Genomic DNA, 26,233 nt, shown 5'->3' on the forward strand with positions numbered 1-26,233 from the left:
AGAGCGGGGAGAAAACAATGTGGATTTTAATGACACGGAGAGAGGTCTTGGCCTGGAATGTAATGGGTGGTGGGAGGAAAGGGAAATTGGGTGCTGGGCAGAGGGCATGGCAAGTCATGAGCAAAGGGTCTAGTCTAGAGATTCAAACTGCCCAGACACTAAATCCACCCATGCTCATTTTTTCTTCTATTGCTTCTGGGATTCATCTCTCCTTTGTATACTCTCTGAATCCTACTCCTCCTACCCACATTCCCAAACCACATCCCTGATCTGTTCAATCATAATTGTAAGTGGGGGCTAGAAATCTGCATTTTTAGCAAGTTCCCCAAATGACTTGTATAATGAAATGCTAACTTAGGGTGATGAATCTATCCACACAGTTCAAGAGGAAGACAGATGGAACAGAATGTCCCCAAAAGAGAACCAAATGCAACAAAAGAGCACTTCTGTCGAAATAAATCAGATATACCATTTTTCATTTATCAAACTGGCAAAGATTAAAACACTTTGCACCACTCAGTCTGGATGATGGAATGAGCTTTTACACACTGCTGGTGGGAATGTGAATTGGTACATTACTAGAGGACAATTTGGCAATTCTTATCAAGAGCCTTAACATTTTTCATACCCTTTGACATAGCAATTCCACTTTTAGAAATTTATCCTAAGGCTGTGGTCTCAACCTTGGCAATTTATCAGAAACACTTGTGAAGCTTTTATGAACTACAGATTGCTGGGCCTCACTCCCTAGACTCTGATTCTGTAGATTTGGGGCAAAGTCTAGGAATCTGGGTTTTGAAAATACTGATGTGATTTGGGCTTTCCCCCCCCCCCACCAGCTGCACTGTGGCATATGGAAGATCCTGGGCCAGAGATCAATTCTGAGCTGCAGATCTGACCTACATTACAGCTGTGGCAACGCTGGATCCTTAACCCACTGTACCACAATGGAAATTCCTGGGCTTTTTTTTTTTTTTTTTTTTAATTTTAGGTAATAGCAAAGTTAAAAACTGCTGACAGCTCCATCTTCCACTTCCTCCCCTCACTCCCTGTGGGTTATCACACAGAACATGTTCTGTGTTTTTTTCACTCTGTAGTATAAATTATAGTCATTATTCTATTTTGGTATATTCATATCTAATATTTTAATAGCTTCAGTTTAACCACTGTGATCATTTAAAGATGAATATTTGAAATAATTTTCATATTTTGTTATTATAGCAACATGATGAACTTCATTGTATGGATATCATTTTTACCTGTGTGAGAACTTCTGTAGGAAGTAAATATCCAAAAACAGAATTCGTGAATCTCATTAAACTTTGATATTGACAAACTGGTTTCTAAAATGATTTTATCAAATGTGGCAGATCTATCTACCTGTGCCCACAAATTCCCTCTTCCACTCTGATACAATGCAGGAAGTCCTTAGAAATGGAAAGTGACAGCCCATCTATGGATTATACTTCCTAGCATTCCTTGCATGGTGGGGAAGGAATGCAATTAGTTCTTGCTAACGGGATATAAATGGAGTGTGTCATTTCTAGGCCAAGGAATCTCAGATGTGACAGTGACCCCATGCTCTTTCTTTTTCCCCAGCACTTGTCTCTAAAGACATCCAGGCCCCTTGGGCATAGCTGAGTCACACTGTGAAAAGAACCCGGATCCCTGAATTGAATGAAAAGGAAAGCCACCCACTTATCTATAGAATTACCAGTATCAAACTGTTATGTGCATGATGAATAAAATCCTATTGTCTGATGGTATATTTAATACAGTAACTAGTGTCATTCTCATTAATATATCAGTTTATACTCATGTCAATAGTGGGCACAACTATTAAAAACAACTACAGGAGTTCCTGTCATGGCGCAGCGGTTAACGAATCCAACTAGGAACCATGAGGTTGCGGGTTCGATCCCTGCCCCTGCTCAGTGGGTTAACGATCCGGCGTTGCCATGAGCTGTGGTGTAGGTTGCAGACACGGCTTGGATCCCGCGTTGCTGTGGCTCTGGCGTAGGCCAGCGGCTACAGCTCCAATTTGACCCCTAGCCTGGGAATCTCCATATGCCACGGGAGTGGCCCAAAGAAATAGCAAAGAGACAAAAAAAATAAAATTAAAAAAAAAATAAATAAAAACAACTTCACAAGCTATTTTGATGCATAAAGTTAAAACCCACCATAATAGAATAATCATAAATATGAGTGAAATTTTAACAATACATATGTGTACTTCATTTGTTTATAAGGGTGAAAAATGGGAAAAAGTAAAATATGTCCAATTAATAGGTGAATACAAATGATGCTGAAAAGAATTTTTTTTTTGTCTTTTATCCTTTTAGGGCCACACCCACAGCATATCGAGGTTCCCAGGCTAGGGGTCTAATTGGAGCTACAGCTGCCGGCCTATGCCACAGCCACAGCTATGGCTGATCTGAGCCATGTCTGTGACCTACACCACAGCTCATGGCAACGCTGGATCCTTAACCCACTGAACAAGGCCAGGGATCAAACCCACAATCTCATGGTTCCTAGTCGGATTGGTTTCTGCTGTGCCATGACGGGAACTCCCTGAAAAGAATATTTAATAGCATGGAATGCCACTCCATGGTTGGTTGATTATTTAAGCGAATGTATTAAACTTAGGTAGGATATAAAACATGTTCATGTTTCTATTTGAGTAGATATATTGGCAGGAAACATCCTGTAATATGTTATTATAATATTATAATGTGAACAGTGGTTATCACTTAAAGATAGGATTACAGATTTTTTTTTTCCTTTTTACTTATCTATGTTTTCTTAACTTTTCATTATTGGATGTGTATCACCTTTGTAATAAGACATAAAGTTCTTTAAACACCCAGTAGATATGATATTGAACAAAATTAACAAAAAGATATAACCTATAGGAACTTAGAGATAAACCACCTGCAAGGCTCTACAAGGATTTGTGTTGTTTGAGGCTCACAACAGTTGGCTACCTCTGAGAGGAGACCTGAAACTAAAATGTTCATCTGCTTATTAAGAGGCCTCTTATTGAACAGATTACCAACAAGCACATGTTTATTAATTGATTAGCAAGGTTGGAGAATAGGATTAATATGTAGAGCTACAGGAGTTAAAGACATGGGAAATTAATAGCTCCCAAAATAGTTTATGTATTCTAATTCGAGAACTATTTTTAAAAAATAAGAACCAGATGTTCTTCCATTCACTGATCAGTTCTTTCATTCACTGTCAAGTGAATAATGGGAAAATGAGTTTAATTTACAGCAGAGTGACAAAAGAAGGCACTGATGACCATGTTGGAAAGGCTTTGGAAAGCAACAAAGTCTGTTCATGCAATAGCCTTCCCTAGAGATTTTAAATAACAGGAAACAGATTAAAGTGATTCAGCTGTGGTTTTAAAAACCAAAGGGTGGGACACCCTGGGTGATCCTTCTTTGCCCTTTGACTTCTTTGTGTAGTAAGAATACAGGAGGGGGGAGGAGGGGTGGTGTCAGATACCAATACAGCACTTAAAATAACAAACAAAAGTTAGATGTGAGGCTTCAAATTTTATCGTGCTTGTAAAGATATGATGGAGTGAAAATTGGAAACTAGAAGGCTGGGTAAAGTATGGTACATCTATAAGATGTGAAAGACCTGTGTAAGAACACTGTAAAACATTGCTGAGAGAAATTAATGCCCTAACTATATGGATGTTTCATGTGATTACCAGAAGCTTGGGGTGGGGGAAGAGACTGGCAATGTTGGTCAAAGGGCACAAGGTTGCAGGTATGTAGGATGAATAAGTCTAGAGAGCTAATGTACAGCACGGTGCCTGGAGTTAATAATACTATATTGATACAGAGAACAGACTTGTGGTTGCCAAGGGGGAGGGAGGAGGGAGTGGGATGGACTGGGAGTTTGGGGTTAGTAGATGCAAACTGTATTTAGAAAGGATAAGCAATGAGGTTCTACTGTATGGCACAGGGAACTACATCCGGTCTCTTAGGATAGACCATGATGGAAGATAATGTAAGAAAGGGAATATACATGTATATATGTGTGTGACTGGATCACTTTGCTGTAGGCAGAAACTGGCACAACATTGTAAACCAACTATACTTAAATGAGAAAATAATATTAAAAATTTTAAGCATTACTAAGTTTAAAAAATACTGTATTGAACAATGGAAATACTCAGAGAGTAGATTTCAGGTGCTCTTACCACACATAAAAATAACAATGTGAGATGATAACATTAATTAGCTTGACTGTAGTAATCCTCTCCTTACGTTCATGAATATCAAATCATCATATTGTATGCATTAAGTATATTCAATTTAAACAACATATACATAAAAAAACAAACAAAAAAACCAATATATACATATATATAAGAGAAAACTAGATTGTGGTTTTGTATCCCATTGAGTAATATCTGCTTCAGAGAATAAAAGAGGTAACACTTCCAACTCATTCAATAAAGTTAGGAAAACATTGATATTAAAACCAGATAGGAGTTTCCGTCGTGGCTCAGCATTTAGTGAACCTGATTAGCATTCATGAGGATGCAGGTTTATTCCCTGGCCTCGTTCAGTGGGTTAAAGATCCCTGGTGATGCCAGTGAGCTGTGGTGTAGGTCGCAGATGTGGCTTGGATCCTGCATTGCTGTGTCTGTGGCGTAGGCCAGCGGCTACAGTTCCAATTGGACCCCCTAGCCTGGGAACCTCCATAGGCCACAGGCCCTAAAAGACAAAAAGACCAAAGGGGGAAAAAAAAAATAGATGAAATGTAAAAGGATATTATTATTTGCAAACATGCAAAATCCTATACAAAATATTTGCAAATTATCTAGCAGTAAATAAAAACCAAAGTTTATTTCAGAAATATAACAGTGGTAGAAGAAAAGCTATGTAATATACCTTAAATACGGATTAAAGGAGGTAAGCACATAATTATCTTGAGATGCAGAAAAATAATTTGATAAAACATAATATTCATCAAGACTTCTAAAAATGTCTGTAAACCAGGATTATAAGAAAATGTCCTTAATACAATAAACCTAAACAAGCTTATCTTAGTAAAACATTTCATCTGCTGTCTGTTTCACTTCAATATTATAATGAAATTCCTAACTGATAAGAGAAAGAAACAAAGCCTTAATTTCAGAAAGGAATAACTAAACCTCTCCTTATTTGCAGATGATGTAATTGTCTAGAGAAAACAAGAGAAAGTTTGTACAAAGTTAGAATCAATAAGAGAGTTCAGGAATATCTGTATTCAACCATCAGTAGTATTTCTATGGACTAGCAATAATCACATAGAAAAATGAAACCACTCAAAATACCAATAAAATGTAAAAAAAAAAAATCAGGGTAAATCTAGGGAAAGATATACTCTAACTTTACAGGGAAGGTTTAAAAATAGTACTAAAGTACCTAGAAAAAGCCTGAATAAGTGTAGTGACATACCATATTCATTGATGGAAAGATTTAATAACATGAAAGGAGAATGCGCAATGAAAAGGAATGTCAGAGGTCCTCCTAAGCAATTTCTAGGCAAATCTCTAAGAATCACTTTGTCATTGCACAGTGTTTTACTGTGTGAGGGAACTTCCAAATCTTTTGTGAATGTGCAGTCCAAAGAGTCAGCACTTGACTCAGCTCCTGGGGAGCTGATATTGGTTCAGAAAGATCACCTCCCCTTCCCCAGGTGAAGCCTAGTCCTAGGACGACCGTCTCTAGCTTCCTTCCATTTCAGCCCTTCCTCTCCTTAGCTCATCCCCTCCAGGTCCCGGATGCTAAGTGTTCCCTTCCTCGGAAGAGTTTCTCAGCTCTTCCTGCTTCTGGTTCTATCCAGCCTGAATTCTCTCATATACACTATACTCTTTAAAAACATTTCTTCCCAAAGTTAATTCCTCTATCCTTGAAATTGCTGATTTCAGCAAGAAAATGTTATCATCTAAATTTTGCTTATGGGTGCTAAACTGCAGTAATGACCAGACATTTGCTCCATTTAGTTAGGGATACTCATGGCCACAAAGTGACACATTTTCAGTGTCAGTTAAACTCTTCATTTATTAAACAAGACACTAAGCCCTGACTATGAGCGAGGCTGTGTTAAGCTCTGGGGATGCAAAGGTGAATGTGCCAAGGAGCTCACAGCCTTGCAGGGGAGATAAGTAAGTATGTAGACACATTAGTTCTGGTCACTTCTCATTAACGTCCCACTGCACTTCCCTTAGAATTTATCAAACATTTTGTTATCCTACTTCCTTCCCCAAATGTAATCTTCATTATGTATCAACATCATGTAATAATCCAAACTAAACTTTGTCATCTTTTACTTCTCGCTCTGCTCTCTCACATATTTCATATCTATTCACTCACTATGTATCCATTCTTTTACCAAACTATCTCACAATTCCAACACATTTTTCTCATTGTGGTGGTCATCACTGCCTAGCTCAGCATCTTATTTTCTTTCCTTTGAAGTATTGCAATAATGTCCAAACAGGTCTCCATGTCTCCATTTGCACCTCTGCCATGCTATACTCCACACCATCACCGTGAAGTCTCTGTCTCTGTCTCTCTATCTCTACATCCTTCTCTGGGAAGACTTTTTAATTTTCAGAGAAAGAATTAGAAGAATCTAGAGGAGGAGATATGGTGAGTTGATAGTGGGGTGAACTATAGAGAATTAATGAGATATTAATTTTTCCCAAAATAAATCCTGACAGAGATGAGGTAAGTTAGGAAAACCTGGTAAGTAAAAGCAGTTAACTATTTTTTAAACGTTTGATGTAGTACTTATTTTCTCACTCCCCTATCTTTCTACTGAGGCAGAGGTCACAGATTAAAGGACAGAAAATAGGCAGGTTCTTGACTGCATATAGGAGGTTCTCCTCATTTTTCAGGCACCAACATAGATCCAGAATACCTGTTACACTTTAGCACCTCGTGCACACCGAGGAGCCCACTCAGCAGTTAGGCGTGATGTCACTGTGTTCTCAACCAAGACAACAATCAGAGGATTCTGGTAATAGGAGGTGATGACCAGCTATGATCAATCCAGGTACCAAGTTCTCGGCTTGGATCTTCATGTTTTAAAGGAAGTAGTGTGGAGAGCTAGATGTCAGCTGAGGAATTCTTTTGTCCCCCAGGTCATTTCTAGAGAAAGCCTTAATATAAGCTCTGACTGGTGAGAAAATCAGCTTGTTCCCCAAACAATGAACTTTTCATTGATGAATTACATTGGATGCCTTTAAAGTGATTTGGACCAATGAAAGGTTTGAACTTAATTATATACTAAGTTTAGATAGCAACTTGACCATTACTCACTCAAGTCACAATATTAAACATAAATTGGTTTCTACCGGACTTGGATCATATGGACTAATTTGTTTACAAATGGAATTATGTATTTTCCTCCCATTTATAAGCTTTTATTAAACTTACTTATACAAAAATGTTTTAAGAGGCAATTGCTAAGGTAATGAGTCTTAGAAACAATCCTGGTTTTAAGTATTTCTTTGGAAAGTTTCCAAGTCACTGGATTCAGAACAGTGTCACTGGCTTTCCTATGAGTCTTCATCTCCATGAAACAGTACAACTAAAATAAGAAACTAATTTTTTAAAAAACTGTGGGCAGAATAATACAATTATCCTAATTTTAAGGTAAATCTGCTCAGCTTTTTCCTCAAAGCCACCATGACACTTCTAGCAAATGAAAGCCATGGATAGCAAAAATCACTTTTGACTCTGAATATCTTTCTATCCTCGTTCTCAACTGGCCTGTCTATCCAGCCTTGTTCCCAATGTCAAGGTTAGTCATCATAATAAGGGATATAATCTACTTTTCTTCTTGGTGGTGGCCGCTCTCACTGGGGTTGACAACTCCTCTACAAGCTTCTGTTCTGTTATTGTCTGTCAGGCCGGCAGATTAAGACCTCATCTCTATGTCTGGAATTTCCATGACAGCTCCTAGATAAACTTCAGGGGCTTCATATTTCCCAAAGTCAAGAGTTGGACTTGACTTTTCATCATAGGGGGTCACCCCCCTCTTTGGGACACCATTAGTTTTTGTGTTAGGGAAAACTAAATTTATCCAACTTCCGGCGCAGTTCTCCAAATTTAGATGATTTGAGCAGTGGGAGAGAAGACATTAGAATGAGGAAAGAAACAACTTTCAGCCTTAGGAGAATTCTCCTATATTCTTTTGTCTAGTGCAGACAAGGGATGGGTCTTTACAGCGAGAAAGCTTGCTCTGTATATTTGTTTTCAAAAAACCACATATTCATGTCACACTTTGGCTTAAAATTTTTTGATTGCTCCCTACTGCCAAAGTCCAAACTGCTCAGTATGGCATTCAAGGTTCTCATAAAACCCATTTTAATGCTTAAAGTGCCTAGTTTGCATGTGGGTTAGGGATTCCCCTATCACATTCTTGCTCTTGCTTTTCCCTCTATACATAAATGTCTTTCCTCCCCTCTTCTCTTCAGAGAGCTCTGAATCATCCTCTTAGAACCAGCTCAAATGTTCCTAACTCTGTCAATTATGGCTGCAGATACTATGGTGCATACCACACTGCATCATAAATATTTATTTGCACTCTGGTCTCTCTTTGGGTTGCATCACTTTGAACATCAGAGTTTCATCAATGTCCTTTCCTCCTTGTATTTTCAGCAATCAATACAAGCCTGGTGTTAAAATCCACTTGATGAAACCAATATTCAATCAACAAATATCTGTGGAGGAGGTAATTAATATACCCCAAAGCAAATTATATGAGCCCTACTTTAAGAAATCCAAACTATCATTTGTTTTTTAAAAACAAAAACACATGCACACTATACACAAAGTAATTATTGCATAAAGAGGGAAAGACCAACTCCTTGCAGACTCAAGTAACAAAGAGTAAGAGAAGACTGAATAAGGGGGGAGGGGAGCAATACAGGCAGGTTGGATAAGATGAGGGCCTGGAGGAATATGCAGAAAATGATCCACGAATGAAGTTTCAGTTGCAGGGGTGGATCTTGAGGTCATCACACTGGATTGCCAGTTCAGTGCCTGTGCACAGGACAGGGACTACGATGCACACCATCTGCCTTCTGGCAGCTGTCCCAGATTACGCCGCAAACAGAATCTCAACAACTAATTCACATTTCATCTTAGATGGCACAGTATGCAGGTCTCAGAGCCTTTGAAATACAAGCATGGTGACACGGGCATCAGGAATTATCTCAAAGGACAACAGATTCTTGCGGTGTGTGCTGAGGACTTGGGGAAATAACTGAAATGGACAAAACAGTTACTGCCCATGTGCAGACAATGACTGGAAAGACAGACCCCTCAATCCAGCTCTTTCAGAGTTAGCACAGAGTTGCTATACCAGGTTCTGTTCAAGTTGGAGGCTGAGGTCACCTCTTTGCCTCTCTTGCATGTGTGGTGCACAGAAGGGAAGGAAGAGGAGTGAACTGAGAAAGCAGTATGAGTTAGAGGATAAGATCTGGCAGATTCAGAGCCACTCAGTAGTGAGAGCAACTTTTTTCTCCCTCATCAAAAAATGTGAAACATCTAAACAAAAATTCTAAATGTCCACCTTGTCATGTAAAAAATTTCACTTCACCTAATACTCAGAACAAACAATATGATTTTTACAGACCTGGGACAGAAGGAACCACTGTTAACCCAACTTTTGAGGAGCTCTCAGCTCCAACACATATTTTTGTTTCGGCAACCCCAAACACCTCAGAGAAAGAGGCCACAGAGTGCAGAGAATAGAGCATGTGAGGTGTGGGTTACACTTGCCAGCGCCCCCTCACACACAGAGTCTAAAACTCTCACTAATAGACTCATTACTCTGGTGGGTAAAAAATGCTCTGTAGGTGGTGGGATTACTAACCACAGAGTTAACACCAAAACCCCGAACACAGCCTTCTAACTGATGGAGATTTTTTTTTCTATTTTAAGACGTTTACTGTTGCCTGTTTCCCCTTACCTCCCCAACACTAGATTTTTGAGGAATAGCCACAAAAGTTCCTATAAATTAAAAACAAAAATGTAGGGAGTTCCCTGGTGGCACAGCATATTAAGGATCCACCATTGTCACTGCTGTGGCTCATGCTGCAGCTATGGTGCAAGTTCGATCTCTGGCTTTGGAACTTCTGTGTGCCTGGGGCACAGCCAAATAAAAGGTAGTGTGAAATTTTTAGCCTATAAGCTTCTTTTTTAATAATGATTTTTATTTTTTCCATTATAGCTGATTTACTGTGTTCTGTCAATTTTCTACTGCACAGCAAGATGACCCAGTCACACATACATGTATATATTCTTGTTTTCTCATATTATCATGCTTCATCACAAGTGACCAGACATAGTTCCCAGTGCTATACAGTTGGATCCCATTGCATATTCATTCCAAAAGCAATAGTTTGCATCTATTAACCCCAAATTCCCAGTAGCCTATAAGCTTCTTGACTTCCTCTAATTGTATTCCTAGTGCTTAAGATGTGACTGAGAACACAAGAACTTACTAAATATTTGACTAAAAAGATGTTATGTATTTACAAAAGACTTAGTACAAAGAGACAGAGAAAGTATGAAAATGAAGAGATGGATTCATTTGCCTGTTAGCAAATGGTAACAAAAGGAAAGCCAGACAATAAAATTTCAAAATGAAAGAGTAATGAAAGGTCAAAAAGACTATTTTACATTGAGTTTTTTAAAAAGTTTAATTCACTGATATTATCTTGTTTGTTCCTCACAACAGAGTAAAAAATACACAAAGCAAAAACTTCTGGAAGTTTAGGAGAGTTGATAAGTCCACAGTAACAGAAAAAGACTGACTTCAGTATGCTGCTTTTAAAAATCAATGGGATTTTCTAACAGGTCTCCAATTCCTTCCAGATAACTACAATTGATAACTACAGTTCACTTAAAGTCAGAATAAGCTCTGAAAAGCAGAAATCAGTTCATGTCACTTCTCTGCTTATGCTTCACAATGGCCTCCCATCACATTCAGCCTAAGACTCAGATTCCTGACCAAGGCCCACAAATTGCTTTACAAGACAGCCCAGCTCACCCTTTTGACCTTATCAGTTTGCTATTTCATGTTTTAGATACATCCTTATAAGAACTATGGTTTGTCTTAGAACTGCTGAGTTCTGTCCACTTAAGGGATACTTTTTTCCTGATAATCTTATTCTGCACTTTTAATCTCTTATGCACTCTGTTTTCACTTTTTGGAGTGGTACTTTAGAAATTTTAGCATGTGCACTGAACATCTGTGTCTGATTTCCTTTAGTAATTCCTTCTGTGAGTGTATCTTTGTAGTGAACTTTTAATTTTGTATAATAATTGAGCTGGGTATAGAATTCTAATTTGATGGATATTGTATTATAGCTCCATGAAGAGATTATTCCACTCTGCTCTCACTGTTTTATATTTGGCTTTCCGTTTCTCTCATTTCTGTGTAGGTTAATGTATTTGTTCTCTCTTGCTAATTTTAGGATCTTTTCTTTCTCTCTGGTGTCCTGCAGTTTCTTTTTATGTCATGCTTAGGACCTGCATTTCTAGAATCTAAGACTATATGACAACTACCATGTTAGCTCCTATTCACAGTTCTGTATTATAGTTTAAAAAAATGTTAGCTCTGTAATTTCCCTCAACTTGTGATAAGTTTATGCATTTAAAATATGTTGTATTTTATCTAGCATTTCTATGTATTTTTGGAGGGACAATTTTTAAGTTTAGCTAGCTAAAAATAGAAGTCAAACTGGACTTATGGAACATTTAGATATGAACAATGAGAGTACTACATATTAAAGTACATAAAAAGTTTCTCTAAAAATGTATAGAATTAACCTCACATAAGAAAAAAAAAAGTTTAGAAATAAAGCAAGCACTCGAATAAAGAGAAATCAGAAAAGGAACAAAAAAATCAAACTAAGGAAAAAAGATGTAGACAGCACCAGACTGGGGTACATGATATATGTCCATTACAAGCATGGACAAAGATGTGGAGCCAGAACTCTTACTCTACTGGGAGAGTGGAAACTTGTGTAACAATTTTGGGAAACAGGAGTTCCCATTGTAGTGCAGCGGAAACAAATCTGACTAGGAACCTTGAGGTGCGGGTTCAGTCCCTGGCCTCGCTCAGTGGGTTAAGGATCCAGTTTTGCCATGAGCTGTGGTGTAGGTTGCAGGCATGGCTGGGATCCCATGTTGCTGTGGCTCTGGCGTAGGCTGGCGGCATAGCTCCGATTCGACCTCTAGCCTGGGAACCTCCATATGCTGTGGGTGGAGCCCTAAAAAGGACAAAAGACAAACAACAACAAAAAAATTTGGGGAAACAATTTTGACATTATCTAGTATGTTTAAAGATGTACATACTCGATGATTCAGCATTTCACTCCTAGGTTTATATCCTAGAGAATTTCGTGCATATGTGCACCAAGGGGTACACACAAGAATATTCAGATCAACATTATTTGAAATAGTAAAAAATACTGGAAATAATCCAAGTGCCCAATAACAGTAAAATGGATAAACTATCATGTATTCACACAATGGAATACTAGGTATTAATGAAAACGATTGAATTACTGCTATACGCATCAACATGCATGAATCAATCTCACGCATGTTGAGTGAAAAAAATGTTGTGAAGAATAAATAGTGTGATTCCTATATTACTATATATAGTATATATACTATATTTTCTAAGGATGCTAATATGTATGGTAAACTAACAAAAAGGAAGAGACTGATAAATGTAAATTTTGGGATTAATGGTTCCTGTGGGTCGGCAGAGAGCAGAGTGGAGTTAGGGGTGGAGGGGTACGGGAGGCTATAAAGATACTAATAACAATTGAGCATAAATGTCAACAGCAGCCTGCCCTATTATTGGCACATATATGTATAGATGTTTGGAACGATGCCTATCAAATATCAATATGCTACATCTAGGCAGTAGATTTTGGATTATTTCATATTTTCTTTGCATATTTTTATATTATTGCAATTTTTAACTTATGAATATGCCATATTTTTCTTTTTTAAAGTCACTCTATATGAAAGGGAAAGAGAAAGGTTAGAGACTAAATATTTGTGTCTCCCCAAATTCATAGGTTGAAATCCTAACCCCTAATGTGATGGTATTAGGAGGTGGAGCCTCTGATAAGAGTTTAGGTCTTAAGGGCAGAGCTCTCTCGAGAAGTATTAGTGTTCATATAAAAGAGAACCCAGAGAGCTTCCTCCCCACTTCCACCATGTGACACTGTAGTGAAAAGATAACCATCTATTAGCCAGGAAGCTGAATCAGACACTGAATATACCAGAGCCTTGACCTTGGGCTTCCTATTCAGAACTATGAAAAATAAACATTTTTTATTTAAAATTCATCCAATCAATTGCATTTTTTACTGCAGTCAGAACAGACTAAGACACAGATAGGAAGGTGAGTAAGGAAAAGAGATTTTCAATAGAAAATCCAAGAATAAAGATCCAGCAATCAAGTTCTGAGGTATTTACCCAAATGGGTTGAAAACTCATGCCCACACAAAAATTTGCAGGCAAACGCTAATATCAGCTTAATTTGTAATTGCCAAAAATGGATAAATTGTAGTACCCCATCCAAGAGAATAGCATTAGGTGATAAAAAAAAGAGCAGTCACACTACAAGAAGACACAGTGGGAACTTAAAAGCATATTACTAAGTGAGGAAAGCCAGTCTGAAAAGTCTACACATTGTATGACTTCAAGTCTATGACATTCTGGAAAGAGTAAAACTATAGAAAGAGTAAAAAGATTGGTGGTTGCCAGGAGCTTGCGGGGAGGGAGGGACAAGTGAACTGGTGGAACAGAGGAGATTTGGGGAGCAGCAAAACTGAAATGGTGGATACATGACATCATGCATTTGTTAAAAACCTAAGGAATCATACAACAGAAAGATGCAACCTTGGACTTTTAATAATAATGCACCACAAAAGGTTCATCAGCTGAAACAAATGCACAAAACCCATGTAAGAGAATAACAGGGGAAACTGGAGAGAGGCAGGTGGAAAGGGAATATATGAGAACTTTCTGTACCTTCTGCTCAATTTTTCTATAAACTTAAAATTGCTCTAAGAAAATAAAGTCTATTGTTCTTTTGTTGTTGTTGTTTTGTTTTTTAAGCCTTAAGAACAGAGTGAAACATTCTTGAAATACCTGGAACAGAAATTTATTTTTAGCAAATAATAACATAGTCCTCACTACATGCTTCAAAACCTTTTTTAAAAATGTTCCTAACATCCCTATGGGTTAGGTACCAGTGAGATTCCGCTCACACTGCTGAGGAAACTGAGGCCAGAGAGTGTAAGCATCTTGCCTTGGGCCATACAGCACACAAGTCACAGAGCCAGAATTCAACCCAATACAGTCCCAGCTCCTAACCTTGACCTGAGGCTGACTCACCTTAAAAGGACCAAGGCAAGTTGGACACCAGTGTTCACCACTTCCACCTCAGGGATTGCCTTTACTTTTGCTTTTTTGTTTTGTTTTGTTTCTGTCTTTTCTAGGGCCGCACCCTTGGCATATGGAGGCTCCCAGGCTAGGAGTCTAATTGGAGCTGTAGCCACTGGCCTACGCCAGAGCCACATCAATGCAGGATCCAACCTGCATCTGCGACCTATACCACAGCTCATGGCAACACCTGATTCTTAACCCACTGAGCGAAGCCAGGGATCGAAGCCGAAACCGCATGGTTCCTAGTTGGATTCGTTAACCATTGAGCCATGACGGGAACTCCTACTTTTGATTTGATAGTTTTGTTTGTCTTTTATAGCAAGCCATTCCAGATTCTTATTAGAAGTAAGTGGGGTATAAATAGTAAATTAAAATATTGACACTGGAGACCTCAGTTGCTCTGTCAAGAGCTAAAATAAATTTACCTTATACTTGCTTAGTTATCTTGGTGTTGTTTGCTCTTTTTTGCTATAATAGTTAAAATGGGTTATATTTAAAATCCCAGAGGATAAATATGTTCAAACCGGGTAAGCACAGCGTCAATATTCTCTTTGACAGGAGGGGTTTTTTGTATTTTGTTTTTGATTTTGTTTTTTCCTTTTTGGGGAAGCAGGATCTTGTTTTATCAAAAAGGCTTGTAACCATAATTGATGATATTCTTTACTACTATTTTCTACTGTGTTCTGAATTACTATAATACAATAAATGTAGTTTATAAATCAAAGGAAAGAGCAAGGGTTTTTGTCCATTCAAAATATCTTAACCAATCAAACTGATTTTTGGAGTTTCTAGTTTGCAGTAGAATCATGCTGGGTATGGAGGGAAGCAGGAGGTCACCAAGGGAGCTCAGACTTTTACCTTCAAAGAGCTTGGGACCTTATAGAACACAGACTCTACTCAGTATTTTCTAATAACCTATAAGCAAAAAGAATCTGAAAAAAAAAATAGATATATAGGCATGGATAACTGAATCAGTTTGCTGTACATCTGAAACTAACAACACTGTAAATCTACTATGCATCAATCTTAAAAGCTGAAAAAAGAAAAAGAGCTTATGACCTGCTTCTACATCCAGCACAGAGGAGATGCTGGTTATCTTGCAAACTTTGTTCCATGAGGAATGAAAGTAAGGGCTATAAAGAACAGGTCAAGGTTTCCTTGCCGCCCTGGGACCTCCACAGGTCCTCTAGGGATGAACAGGAGCTGGGCTGGAGGAAGAGGGCTGGCAGTGCATTCCGGGCCATGAGGCTATCATGGACAAAAGGCTCAGAGTTTTTCAAGAGTGGGGTTGATGTGCTCAGGAACAAACAGTAGATCTATTTTCCTGGGGTGGGAATGTTGAGCAGCTTAGGGCAGTTTATGGGAAGAGGTCAACGGAGACAAGATGCTGGGAAGCAGATGACATAAGCAGGACGTTTGTGCTTGAGCTGAAATATGACTGGGGACTACTGCAAATTCTTGACTCCCTTACAGTCTTACCTCACTCAGAAAAGTGATGGGTTGGATACTTACCCTGGATTCACACTAAGGAGATCCTGCTATTTTCCCTATCAACAAGATCCTCTTCTTGAAAGCCTATTTTTTTGCCAGAATAAAATCTTCAGTCTTTCTTATAATCCCAGAAGGTAAATAATAACCATCCTCAATTATATGAAAAGATAACAGAAATATAGAAAAATTAAGCAAATTTCCCAAGGCCACATTTTGAGAATCAGAATTTCCAAAAGCCAAAGCATCACACATTTTTACCCATCCAAGTTCCCCTAGCAAAAATCTGGAGGACCTTTGCTTCTAGGTTAATTGTCCTATAAAGGGCCAGATAAATATGCTTGATACACACACACACACACGCACCACATTTTTATTTAGGCTTTGAGTCTACACGGTCTCTGTCACATCTACTCAACTGTACCACTACAGTGTGAAGATAGCCAGAGTCGATATATAACTGACAGAGCAAGCTACGTTCCACCGAAATAAAGAAATTTGAATTTCCTATAATTTTTTTTTTTTGCCATTTCTTGGGCCACTCCCACGGCATATGGAGATTCCCAGGCTAGGGGTCAAATTAGAGCTGTAGCCACCGGCCTACACCAGAGCCACAGCAACGCGGGTTCCGAGCCGCGTCTGCAACCTACACCACAGCTCACGGCAATGCCAGATCCTTAACCCACTGAGCAAAGCCAGGGATCAAACCTGCAACCTCATGGTTCCTAGTTGGATTTGTTAACCACTGAACCATGACGGGAACGCATGAATTTCCTATAATTTTCACAGCACAAACTTTTATTTTACTTTTATTCCTTTAAAAAAAGTTTTTATGGCCACACCAATGGCATATGGAAGTTCCCAGGCCAGGGATCAAATCCAAGCCTTAGCTATAAACCTACACTATCGCTGCGACAATGTGGCATCTTCTAACCCACTGTGCCAAGCTGGGAATCAAACCTGCATATCCGCAGCTACCCAAGCTGCTGCAGCCATGTTCTTAATCCACTGCACCACAGCAGGAACTCATGTTCTTTTTCAACCATTTAAAATTGTAAAAAACCTGTGCTATGCATTAGGACCTCATTGCTTACTATATAGCACAGGGAACCATGTCCAATCTCTTGGAACAGAACCTGATGGAACATGAGAAAAAAGAGTGTATATATACGTGTGCGTGCGTGTGTGTATGAATGATTGGGTCACTTTGCAGTACAGCAGAAATTGACACAAGATTATAAATCAGCTATATTTTAACAAAAAATTTAAAAATAAAAAACAAAAATGTAAAAAACCATTCTTAGTTATGAATTGTACAAAAATAGGCAGCGACCACATTTGACTTGTGGGTAGCAATAGGCCAACTCCTGTTTTAGGTTTATTGATTAGAGCACTAGCTAATGAAGCCAAAGTCAAATGTCTTATCTCTGAAAGAGATAGTTTGCTTTACTCTGTGAAAAATTATGTTTCATTGGCAACAAATTCATTTCCTACAGCAGCCAAGTGTCTTGCAAATTTATAGGGGATATCAAGGGCAAAGATGGCTAATTGAAAGCCAAACAACAATGAAACAATTAATATATATGTCCCTCTCACAAATGTTAGTAATATCAAGCATATTTCTATGATAGCCTAGGTAAAATTTTCTAAAAATGTATTAATTATAAGTTTGAGATTCTAAAGATGCCTCACTAAGAGGAGTTCCTGTCATGGCTCAGTGGTTAGTGAATCCGACTAGGAACCATGAGGTTGTGGGTTCAATCCCTGGCCTTGCTCAATGGGTTAATGATTCGGCATTGCCGTGAGTTATGGTGTAGGTTGCAGATGTGGCTCAGATCCTGCTTTGTTGTGGCTCTGGTGTAGGCCGGCAGCTACAGCTCCGATTCGACCCCTAGCCTGGGAACCTCCATATGTCATGGTCCAAGAAATGGCAAAAAGACAAAAAATAAAATAAAATAAAAAAGACGCCTCACTAAGAAATGGCACATGGATATTTCATGTTCTCTAATATGTTGTGTAAGAACTCAGTAAATATTAGAGCTGTCCATGTTTAGAGTTTGTTTCATTAGCATCTCTGTGTTTAGGTCAGGATTAGCCTGCTCTTAATTCTTTAAATCCCTGTTTCACTCACTTCATTCATTCATCTCTTTAATCAATGAATATTACACTCCAGCAGAGGTCCAGCTTTGCAGTGGGCACAGGGAATTCAAAGCAGCATACCAAGCCCCTGCCTCAAGTAGTCCATTGTTTGTGGGAGAAGACAAACATAGAAAAAAAAGACTAATGTAGAACATACTACGTGGCATAGTACAGATTTGTTGCAGGTGCTGTGGGAACACAGAGAAAAGGGCTTTGCCTGGGTAAACTGTTAGAATAGGAGGCTACAGGGCACCAAAGAACGCTTTTGAAGCAGGTGAAGTTTGAACCAAATCTGCGAGGATACGTACTATATATATATATAATACTCCATTTATGAATGAGAATAAATCAACTCTAAATTGTTACACAAGGGACAAAGGCAAGGGAAGATGAAGGAATAGCTGTGAAACCAGCATCTTTCAGATCCCTGTTCCAACATTCTCAAATTCCATCATAACTAGTCACATACAAATCACATGCCCTCCCACTTGTACTGTATGTTAGATTCAAAAGTTTGTGAAAAACAAGCATTGGGTAATAAAATAAAATTGAACACAAAATTTAAAACAGTAAGAATTGGGATTTTTTTCCCTCTTAAATCTGGTTGGAAAAACAAGATAAGGCTACATATTCGACTTCTTTTTAACTGAATTAAAGACTCATAAATCCAAATATTTTGAAAAAGTAGAATGCATTCTCACCTGAAGGACTTTCCTAATTCTTTTTAGATTGTGTATCAAAAGCAGGTTTTTTTCTTTGGAAACTCGACCTAACTGTTCATCCAGTTGTATTAACAAGTTCTGAAGAAGAATTGTTGCCATGGTTTCATTGTTAGACGCTGCCTCCCTAAAAAAACAAAAGTGTTTTTACACAACAGGAAACAACTTAGTAAGATGCCTACTTTTTTTTTTTTTACCATAACTATTTTAAAGTGATAAATATATTCTACAGTGACAAGAATTTAAAGGTTTTTTTCAAATTAAACGGTACACATGAAAGTATACTCAAGATCACTAACCACTAGGGAAATGAAAATCAAAACAGGAGATACCATTTCACATCTATTAGGGTGACTATTATCAAAAACACAAAATAGCAAGTTTTGGTGAGGATGAAAAATTGAGACCCTTGTATATTGCTGGTGGGAATTGAAAATGGTACAGCCACTCTGTAAAACAGAATGGAGATTCCTCAAACTGTAAACATAAAATTACACGCATTTCCTCTTCTGCATAGATACTCAAAAGAATTGAAAGCAGGCACTTGAGAAGATATCTGCACATCAACATTTATATATCAGCTTTATTCACAATTGCCAAAAGGTGCAAACAACTCAAATTTCACTGAAGGATGAATGAATAAATAAAACATAGTATACAAATACAATATAATATGTTCAGCCTTAAAAAGGAATTTCTGACACATGCTACATGAAAGGACCTTGAAAAAATATGCTAAGTAAAATGTCAGCCACAAAATAATAAATATTGTGTGATTACATTTATGTAAAGTACCTAGACTAGTTAGATTCAAAGAGAGAGAAGCATGGTGATTACCAGGGGTTGGGGTGGAGAGAGGAGGGGGTTATTATTTAATAAGTGAACAGTTTCGGTTTGGGAAGGTAAAAAAGTTCTGAAGATGGATGGTGGTGATGGATGCATAACAAGGTGAATATATACTTCATGCCACTAAACTGTACACCTACAAATGGTTAAAATGGTAACTTTTATGTTACATGTATTTTAGCAAGAGTTAAGATGACTGTTCAAAGCAAAAATATTTTTTAATTATACAAGGTGAACAGAACTTTAAAAAAAGTTCGTAAAACATACTAAGGAATTTCCAATTGTGGCTCAGTGATAATGAACCCAACTAGCATCCACGAGGATACAGGTTCGACCCCTGGCCCTGCTCAGTGGGTTAAGGATCCGGTGTTACTCTGAGCTGTGATGTAGGTCACAGACATGGCACAGATCCCGAGTTGCTGTGGCTGTGGTGTAGGCCAGCAGCTGCAGTCCAATTCAACCCCTAGCCTAGGAACTTCTATATGTTGCAGGTACAGCCCTAAAAAGACTATATATATCTCAAGTCCATGATAGAGAATTAAACAATAGATTTACTTCTTGGCTTTTTGGAGTTTTTTTTTTTTTTAATACTTAGAAAATTGTTAGGGTTTCACTTATAAAAATAAAACACTTGAACCATTAAGTTTTCATCTACAATGGGTGAAACCAGAAAGGACAATGAGTCTCCTCCTTTGAGAAAGCTTTCTAAATCCTTGAAGAAAGTTCTTTACCTGAAAAGAATGTATCAACTAAGTCAAAAGTGGACCACAGAATAAATCCATGCAGATATAGCATAAAGCATTTTTGCATCAACCTCTAGAAAAATACAATAATATTTGATCCTACCAATCTTGATTTTCAATCCACTGGGCCAACAGATGTCGAATTTCCATAGGAAAGTTGTCATCATAGAATTGATCAACTTGCTCCAAAAATTTTATTTCTAACTGTTGGACTTGATTCCACTGAGACATGCTATAAAAGAAAAGGAAAATGAGGGTTTAGAAATAATGTTAGTCGGAGTTCCCGTCGAGGCACAGTGGAAACAAATCAGACTAGGCACCAAGAGGTTGCAGGTTCAATCCCTGGCCTTGCTCAATGGGTTAAGGATCTGGCATTGCCACAAGCTGTGGTGTAGGCCGGCAGCTATAGCTCCAATTTGACCCGTAGACTGAGAAGCTCCATATGCCGCAGGTGCAACCCTAAAAAGCAAAATAAATAAATAAATAATATCAGTTAATAACTATGTACATGTTTTCATTTTTCTTGGATTTCAGGCAAAGACAATGTTGAGGAAAAAAAATGTTTCTTATTTTATAATCACCCAGTTAAAGAAAGGAGAAAAGAGAAAATGTTTTCAATGCAAAGATAATGAATGCAGTTCTCAACTTTTTCCTAAATCATCCTTAATGAAGGAAACAGGACTCTTTCTCTGCCCCCAAACCATGTCTTTCTTTGTTCTAACAGAAACTCCTGTTTCACCTTCTCCAGAAAGCTTTCACTCCCCTGCCGCCCCTCACCCCACCCGACTCCCATCTTTCTACACAGATTTGTATTCTCAACAAGCTCCTTCCCTATCCCTTGCTCCCTCCTCCCTCTACATTATTAGACAATGAGCAACCTGAAGGCAAATAACATACTCAGCTATATCTTCTAAGACCCTCTTAAGGCTTTATATATCAGGAATACCCAATAAAACCTTCTTTTATATAAAATGGCCCAAGCCTTTTTTCTTTATTTCAGATATGCCTGGCTTCTAGCATCAGCCTTATGTTCCTAGACTTCCAATCTAATTCAGTCATACCTTTATGAAGAGTATGTATGTATGCACTTTTGTGGCTCTAATTCTTCTGGTTCAAAATACCTCTGAACAACTAAATATTTTTATTTCTCTCTGTGAAGACCCATTTTGGCTTGGCAAAGGTTTTAAAGTTTACTTTTTAAATTAGTCTCTGATGTGTACCTGACAATGGTTAAAGCCTCAAGATACTTAAGAAGAAACCACACTTGACGCATAGTTGGCAGCCTGTCATAAAACAGAAGTATGTGTTTTCCCATCATAACCCCACTCTGGCCAATTTAGAAGCTTTAAGACATATTTCTTAACTCAGGGAAATTAATATGATGTCTCCTCTTTTTTTCTTTTTATTTTTTTAGGGCCACATCTACGGCATATGGAAGTTCCCAGGCTAGGGGTCTAAACGGAATGCAGCTGGAGCCTATGTCACAGCCACAGCAACACCAGATCCAAGCTGCATCTGTGAAAACTACACCACAGCTTGAGGTAATGCCAGATCCTTAACCCACTGAGTGAGGTCACGGGTCAAACCTGCATCCTCAGTTTTACTATGTCAGGTTCTTAACCTGCTAAGCCACAATGGGAACTCCAATATGATGTCTCCTTGAAGTTACAATATTTTACTTTTTCCAAAGTCAAATTTTTTTATTGTTTTGTCAGTAATTCTAAATCAAAGGAAAAAAAAAACTGTTATGTGAATAATCACCACAGTATTTCAACCTATCTCACAGGTTGCCTTTTGCCTACGGAAAGACCATCATGATGATACATTTCATATATTTCAAATATATATTTCAGGTTTCATATGGAAACACTTGGGGGCATCTTTTCTCTGAACTAAATGTATAGAAGAAAGTTATTGCCAATGTTTTGCTAAAAGAAAGCAACTGGAAAAATAATTGTTTTACTTTCCTATCACTTTGTATTTACACATATAGTCCTGGGTGTATTGTAGGTGCTCAACAAATGCTTGTTAAGAGAAGAATGACAGGCACACCTGATGTTGTGAATAGCACAGGTGGATAGTATTACCCAGCTTTGAAATGAAAAAAATCTGAGGGACAAGTAGGTTAATGACCCTAGCTTAAGATACACAGATCCTAAGTATGGACCTGAGGTCTCCTGGTTCTTTCCAGATGGGTGTAAACATATTCCATGCAAAACTGAAACATTTGTTCCCATACTGCTATTGCCATCATCCTGCTCTGTCCCTATCAATTTATTCTAGTTAATGACCAGAACATGGGCTGAAAATGACAATTTTAATTGCTACTACTGTTAAATCCTTGCTATGATTTGGATGAAAATCTGTTTTCTAAGAATTAACTGGACTGAACCCATCCTAAAGTTAGATAGATCACTCTAAGACCTGAAGCCACCTTCCAGAGAGCTGAATTTAAGGATGAAAAGGGAAAGGATTATAGTCTTAGGACATTCTTCTCTGTTGCAGTATCTAGAAATGCTTTTAAAATATCTAAAAACATCTAATTCTCACACCCTAAGATAACTATGGAGCATTTCTTTTGCAAACTGAGTGCCTGCCTATTCTCTTGTAATGCCTGGTCCTAAAAGATCCCTATAAAGGGTCATTTTGTCCCACCACCTGGGAGCTAATGGTACCCCCTTGGTTCTGTGACCCGCAGCTTGCAAAGATGACCTGCCTTACAACATCACTGTTCTCATCAAATCTTCAATCACTAGCTACCTCAGCTGCGGGCTTTTTGCTGAAACAGGCTTGCAATCTAATGTCACGCATTATAGCTCACAAAAGCTGGCAAAGAAAGTGAGGCACCCCCTCCCCCCCGGCCCCAGCACTTCACGAGGGCTCACTCCACATCGGCCACAACGCACCCACCTACCCAGGGGTTCAGATCCCGGGGGCAGAGCGCCCAGTCTCACCGGGAGACCCGCTCCGGAGTGCACCTTTGAAACATGGAGTCGTTCGCTTCTTTTTAAACTACCCATCCTCAGCTAGGTTAACGTGAAGTTTAACTGTCAAAATAGCCAGGGAACCGCAGAGCCTCCGCAGCGTCCTGCATAAGCGTTTCCTGGCCTGAGCTCCTCCCGAGCAGCAACGCGAAGGTGTGGTCTGCCTCCTTACCTGCTCCCTCAGCCCGGGTCCCAGGCGGTGCTCAAGTCCAAAGTCGGAATCACCCTTTACTGTCCCCAGGACCAAGCCGCTGACGCCATCGTCAGTAGGGGATTTGCATTTCTCCTCCCACTTGAGGCTTTCCTGTGCGTCAGTGTTAAGAGTCTCTGGTCTCTGGGACTTTACTCGGGTCGTTCCCACCCACTCTATTCTAGAAACGCTAAAGAGCAGAAACGGTCTGGCTGAAGCCCCTTTGGAGGCACCCTCTCCTCATCCCCACCAACACTCTGGCCACTGGGCATGACCCACGGGTGTCAGAAGGAAGCGGTCGGTGGGGACAACACACACCCATTTTCTTCCGGTTTCCCCAGACCTGAGACACCCCACCACCTCCAGCAGCAGCAGCAGCAGCAGCAGCAGCAGCAGCAGCAGCAGCAGCAGACTTACTTGCCTGGAGCCAAATTCCTGGCTCCCTCCGTTCAGACTTCTCTCACCGTGGTGAGCCAGTCCCTGGGAATAAAGGGGAAGGTAGCTGGGATGAAAACATTCAGCTGAAGACCTCACTGTGCTCCAATTCCAGCAGGGTTTGCTCACTGGGAGGAGAACAACCTCACCCTCAGATCTGGGCCAGCTCCTGAGCAGGCCTTGGACTCCGGCCCTCGCTAGCCCAGCATCCTCTTTCCCTCCTCAGTGGCCCTACACCTGGTTGCTGGAGTATGCCCTTGGCCCTTTGTGACCTGGGCCTGTTCTAGAATCCTAGAGCTGGAGAGAGCCTTGACCTCATCTGGTTCTAGCTCCTCTCTCATATCTGAAGAGACAGGCCCAGAGAGGTGACCAGAGTTACTCACTGAGCCAGCCTCTGAGCCTGGATAAAAGTCAGACAGTTTCAACTCCCTTGGTGCTCTTTTCATCTCCTCCAAGCTAGATGTTAACCCCCTGTCACACAGTAAGAGTTTTATAAACATTCAAGAAAATTAGGGCAAAAATGAAGATAGACTAGAAGAGCTAGGTAGAAAGACTCAATCTGCTTCTGGACATGCCCAGAGCAATCTACCAAGGTAAAAGTCCCTGTTTCACACCACAGGATTCTCTTCCTCTTTCAGGAGACATCATTATCAAGTGATTAAATTTACCACCTCTCACAAAAAAAAAAAAAAAAAAAAAAAAAAGTCAGTCAATCAGCCCCAGAGTCACATATCTAAATTTAAATTTAATATTGGTCAGGTAGAGCTGGTCCTGGATGCTTGCTCACTGGGCAGTTTCCAGGAGCCTATGCTGCTCTGTCCCCAGCTGAACAAAGTGCCTCATTTGGGCCATTCCATAAGCTGTGAGGCAAAGGTTGGCTTTCTTCTGGGGAAGTGGTCACTGCCTACAGGAAAAAGTCCAAATTCTTGGCACTCAAAATTCTGTATAGTTTGGTCCTAACCTCTCTTGCGAACTTTTCTTCCCATACCCTTCCTCTCAAAAACCCGTGATCTGATACTGGCCAGTCCTTCTGCTCCCTAGACGAACCCTTGTGCTTCAGTACTGATCCTCGCTTCAACTGCAGTTTCTCTTCAACTTGTCTGCTTATTGAAATCCTCTCCTTCTCTGTGACAATTTCACGGATGACCTCAACCCAACTTTTCCCTGCCTTGAGTTCTCATCATACTTCCCATCCAAACCAGTGCTGTCCAAGAGAAATAAAATGCAAGCCACATAAATTTGAATTTCCTAGTAGCTGTATTAAAAAAGGAAAAAGAGGCAGGTGAAATTAATTTCATTACTATATATAACCCAATTCATACAGAATAGTAACATTTCAGCATATAACCAGTATAAAAAGTTATTAATGAGAGACAGAATTCCTTATTTCACACAAAATCTGTGGAGCTAGGTGTGTATTTGGCACTGAGGACATCTCAAGTCAGACTTTCCAAATTTTAAGTGCTTAATAGCTACACGTAGCTAGTGGCTACGTATTGGACAGCACAGACCTGGCTCATTCATTTAGCACCTTTCACTTCCTGCCTTATACTGTTAGTCATATTTGTTCTGCAGGTCTTTATCATCTTTATATTCAAATGTTGAGTGCTTGCTAAATGAAGCAGAGAGTTTGTTCCTTTCCTTTTAAGGACCTCACCTTGGGATGCTCCCAAGCAGTTTTCAAACTATGTGGTCTCAAGACACTTTTATCCCTTAAAAATTGTTGACAACTCCGAAGAATTTTTGCACATCACTATTCTGTATTAGTTTTAAATTTTATTGTACTCCAAATTAAATCTAAGAAAAAATTAAAACTTTTGATTTAAAATTATAGTCATACATAGAGAACAAACTAGTGGTTGTCAAGGGGAAGAGGGGAGGGAGTGGGATGGACTGAGAGTTTAGGGTTAATAGATGCAAACTATTGCATTTAGAATGGATAAACAATGAGGTCCTATTGTATAGCACAGGGAACTATATCCAGTCTCTTGGGATAGATCATGTTAGAAGATTATATAAGAAATGGAATGTATATATTGTATGAATGGGTCATTTTGCTGTACAGCAGAATTGGCACAACACTGTGTATCTACCATACTTTAATAAAAAGTATATAAAAATAGAGTTCCCATAGTGGCTCAGTGGTTAACGAACCTGATAGCATCCATGAGGACTCAGGTTCGATCCCTGG

At 39.1% G+C, this 26,233-nt stretch overlaps 1 protein-coding gene across 4 annotated transcripts in view; it reads right to left on the reverse strand.

Moving 5' to 3' along the window:
* STAT4 (signal transducer and activator of transcription 4) overlaps nt 1–23,872 on the reverse strand; it is a 105,477-nt gene extending 81,605 nt beyond the window's left edge. Inside the window, exons 1-3 of one of the 4 annotated variants that reach the window (XM_047773092.1) lie at nt 23,590–23,872; nt 20,537–20,665; nt 18,827–18,971 (exon numbers count right to left, since the gene is read on the reverse strand). In XM_047773092.1, coding sequence (XP_047629048.1) covers nt 18,827–18,971; nt 20,537–20,664 — 273 coding nt within the window. In that variant the 5' untranslated portion in view covers nt 20,665; nt 23,590–23,872. The other 3 variants (XM_047773095.1, XM_047773091.1, XM_047773094.1) reach the window with 3 other exon arrangements.
* Between the last annotated feature and the right edge of the window lie 2,361 nt (nt 23,873–26,233).

This window comes from Phacochoerus africanus, chromosome 3 (genome assembly GCF_016906955.1).
Source record: "Phacochoerus africanus isolate WHEZ1 chromosome 3, ROS_Pafr_v1, whole genome shotgun sequence".
Lineage (NCBI taxonomy): Eukaryota > Metazoa > Chordata > Mammalia > Artiodactyla > Suidae > Phacochoerus > Phacochoerus africanus.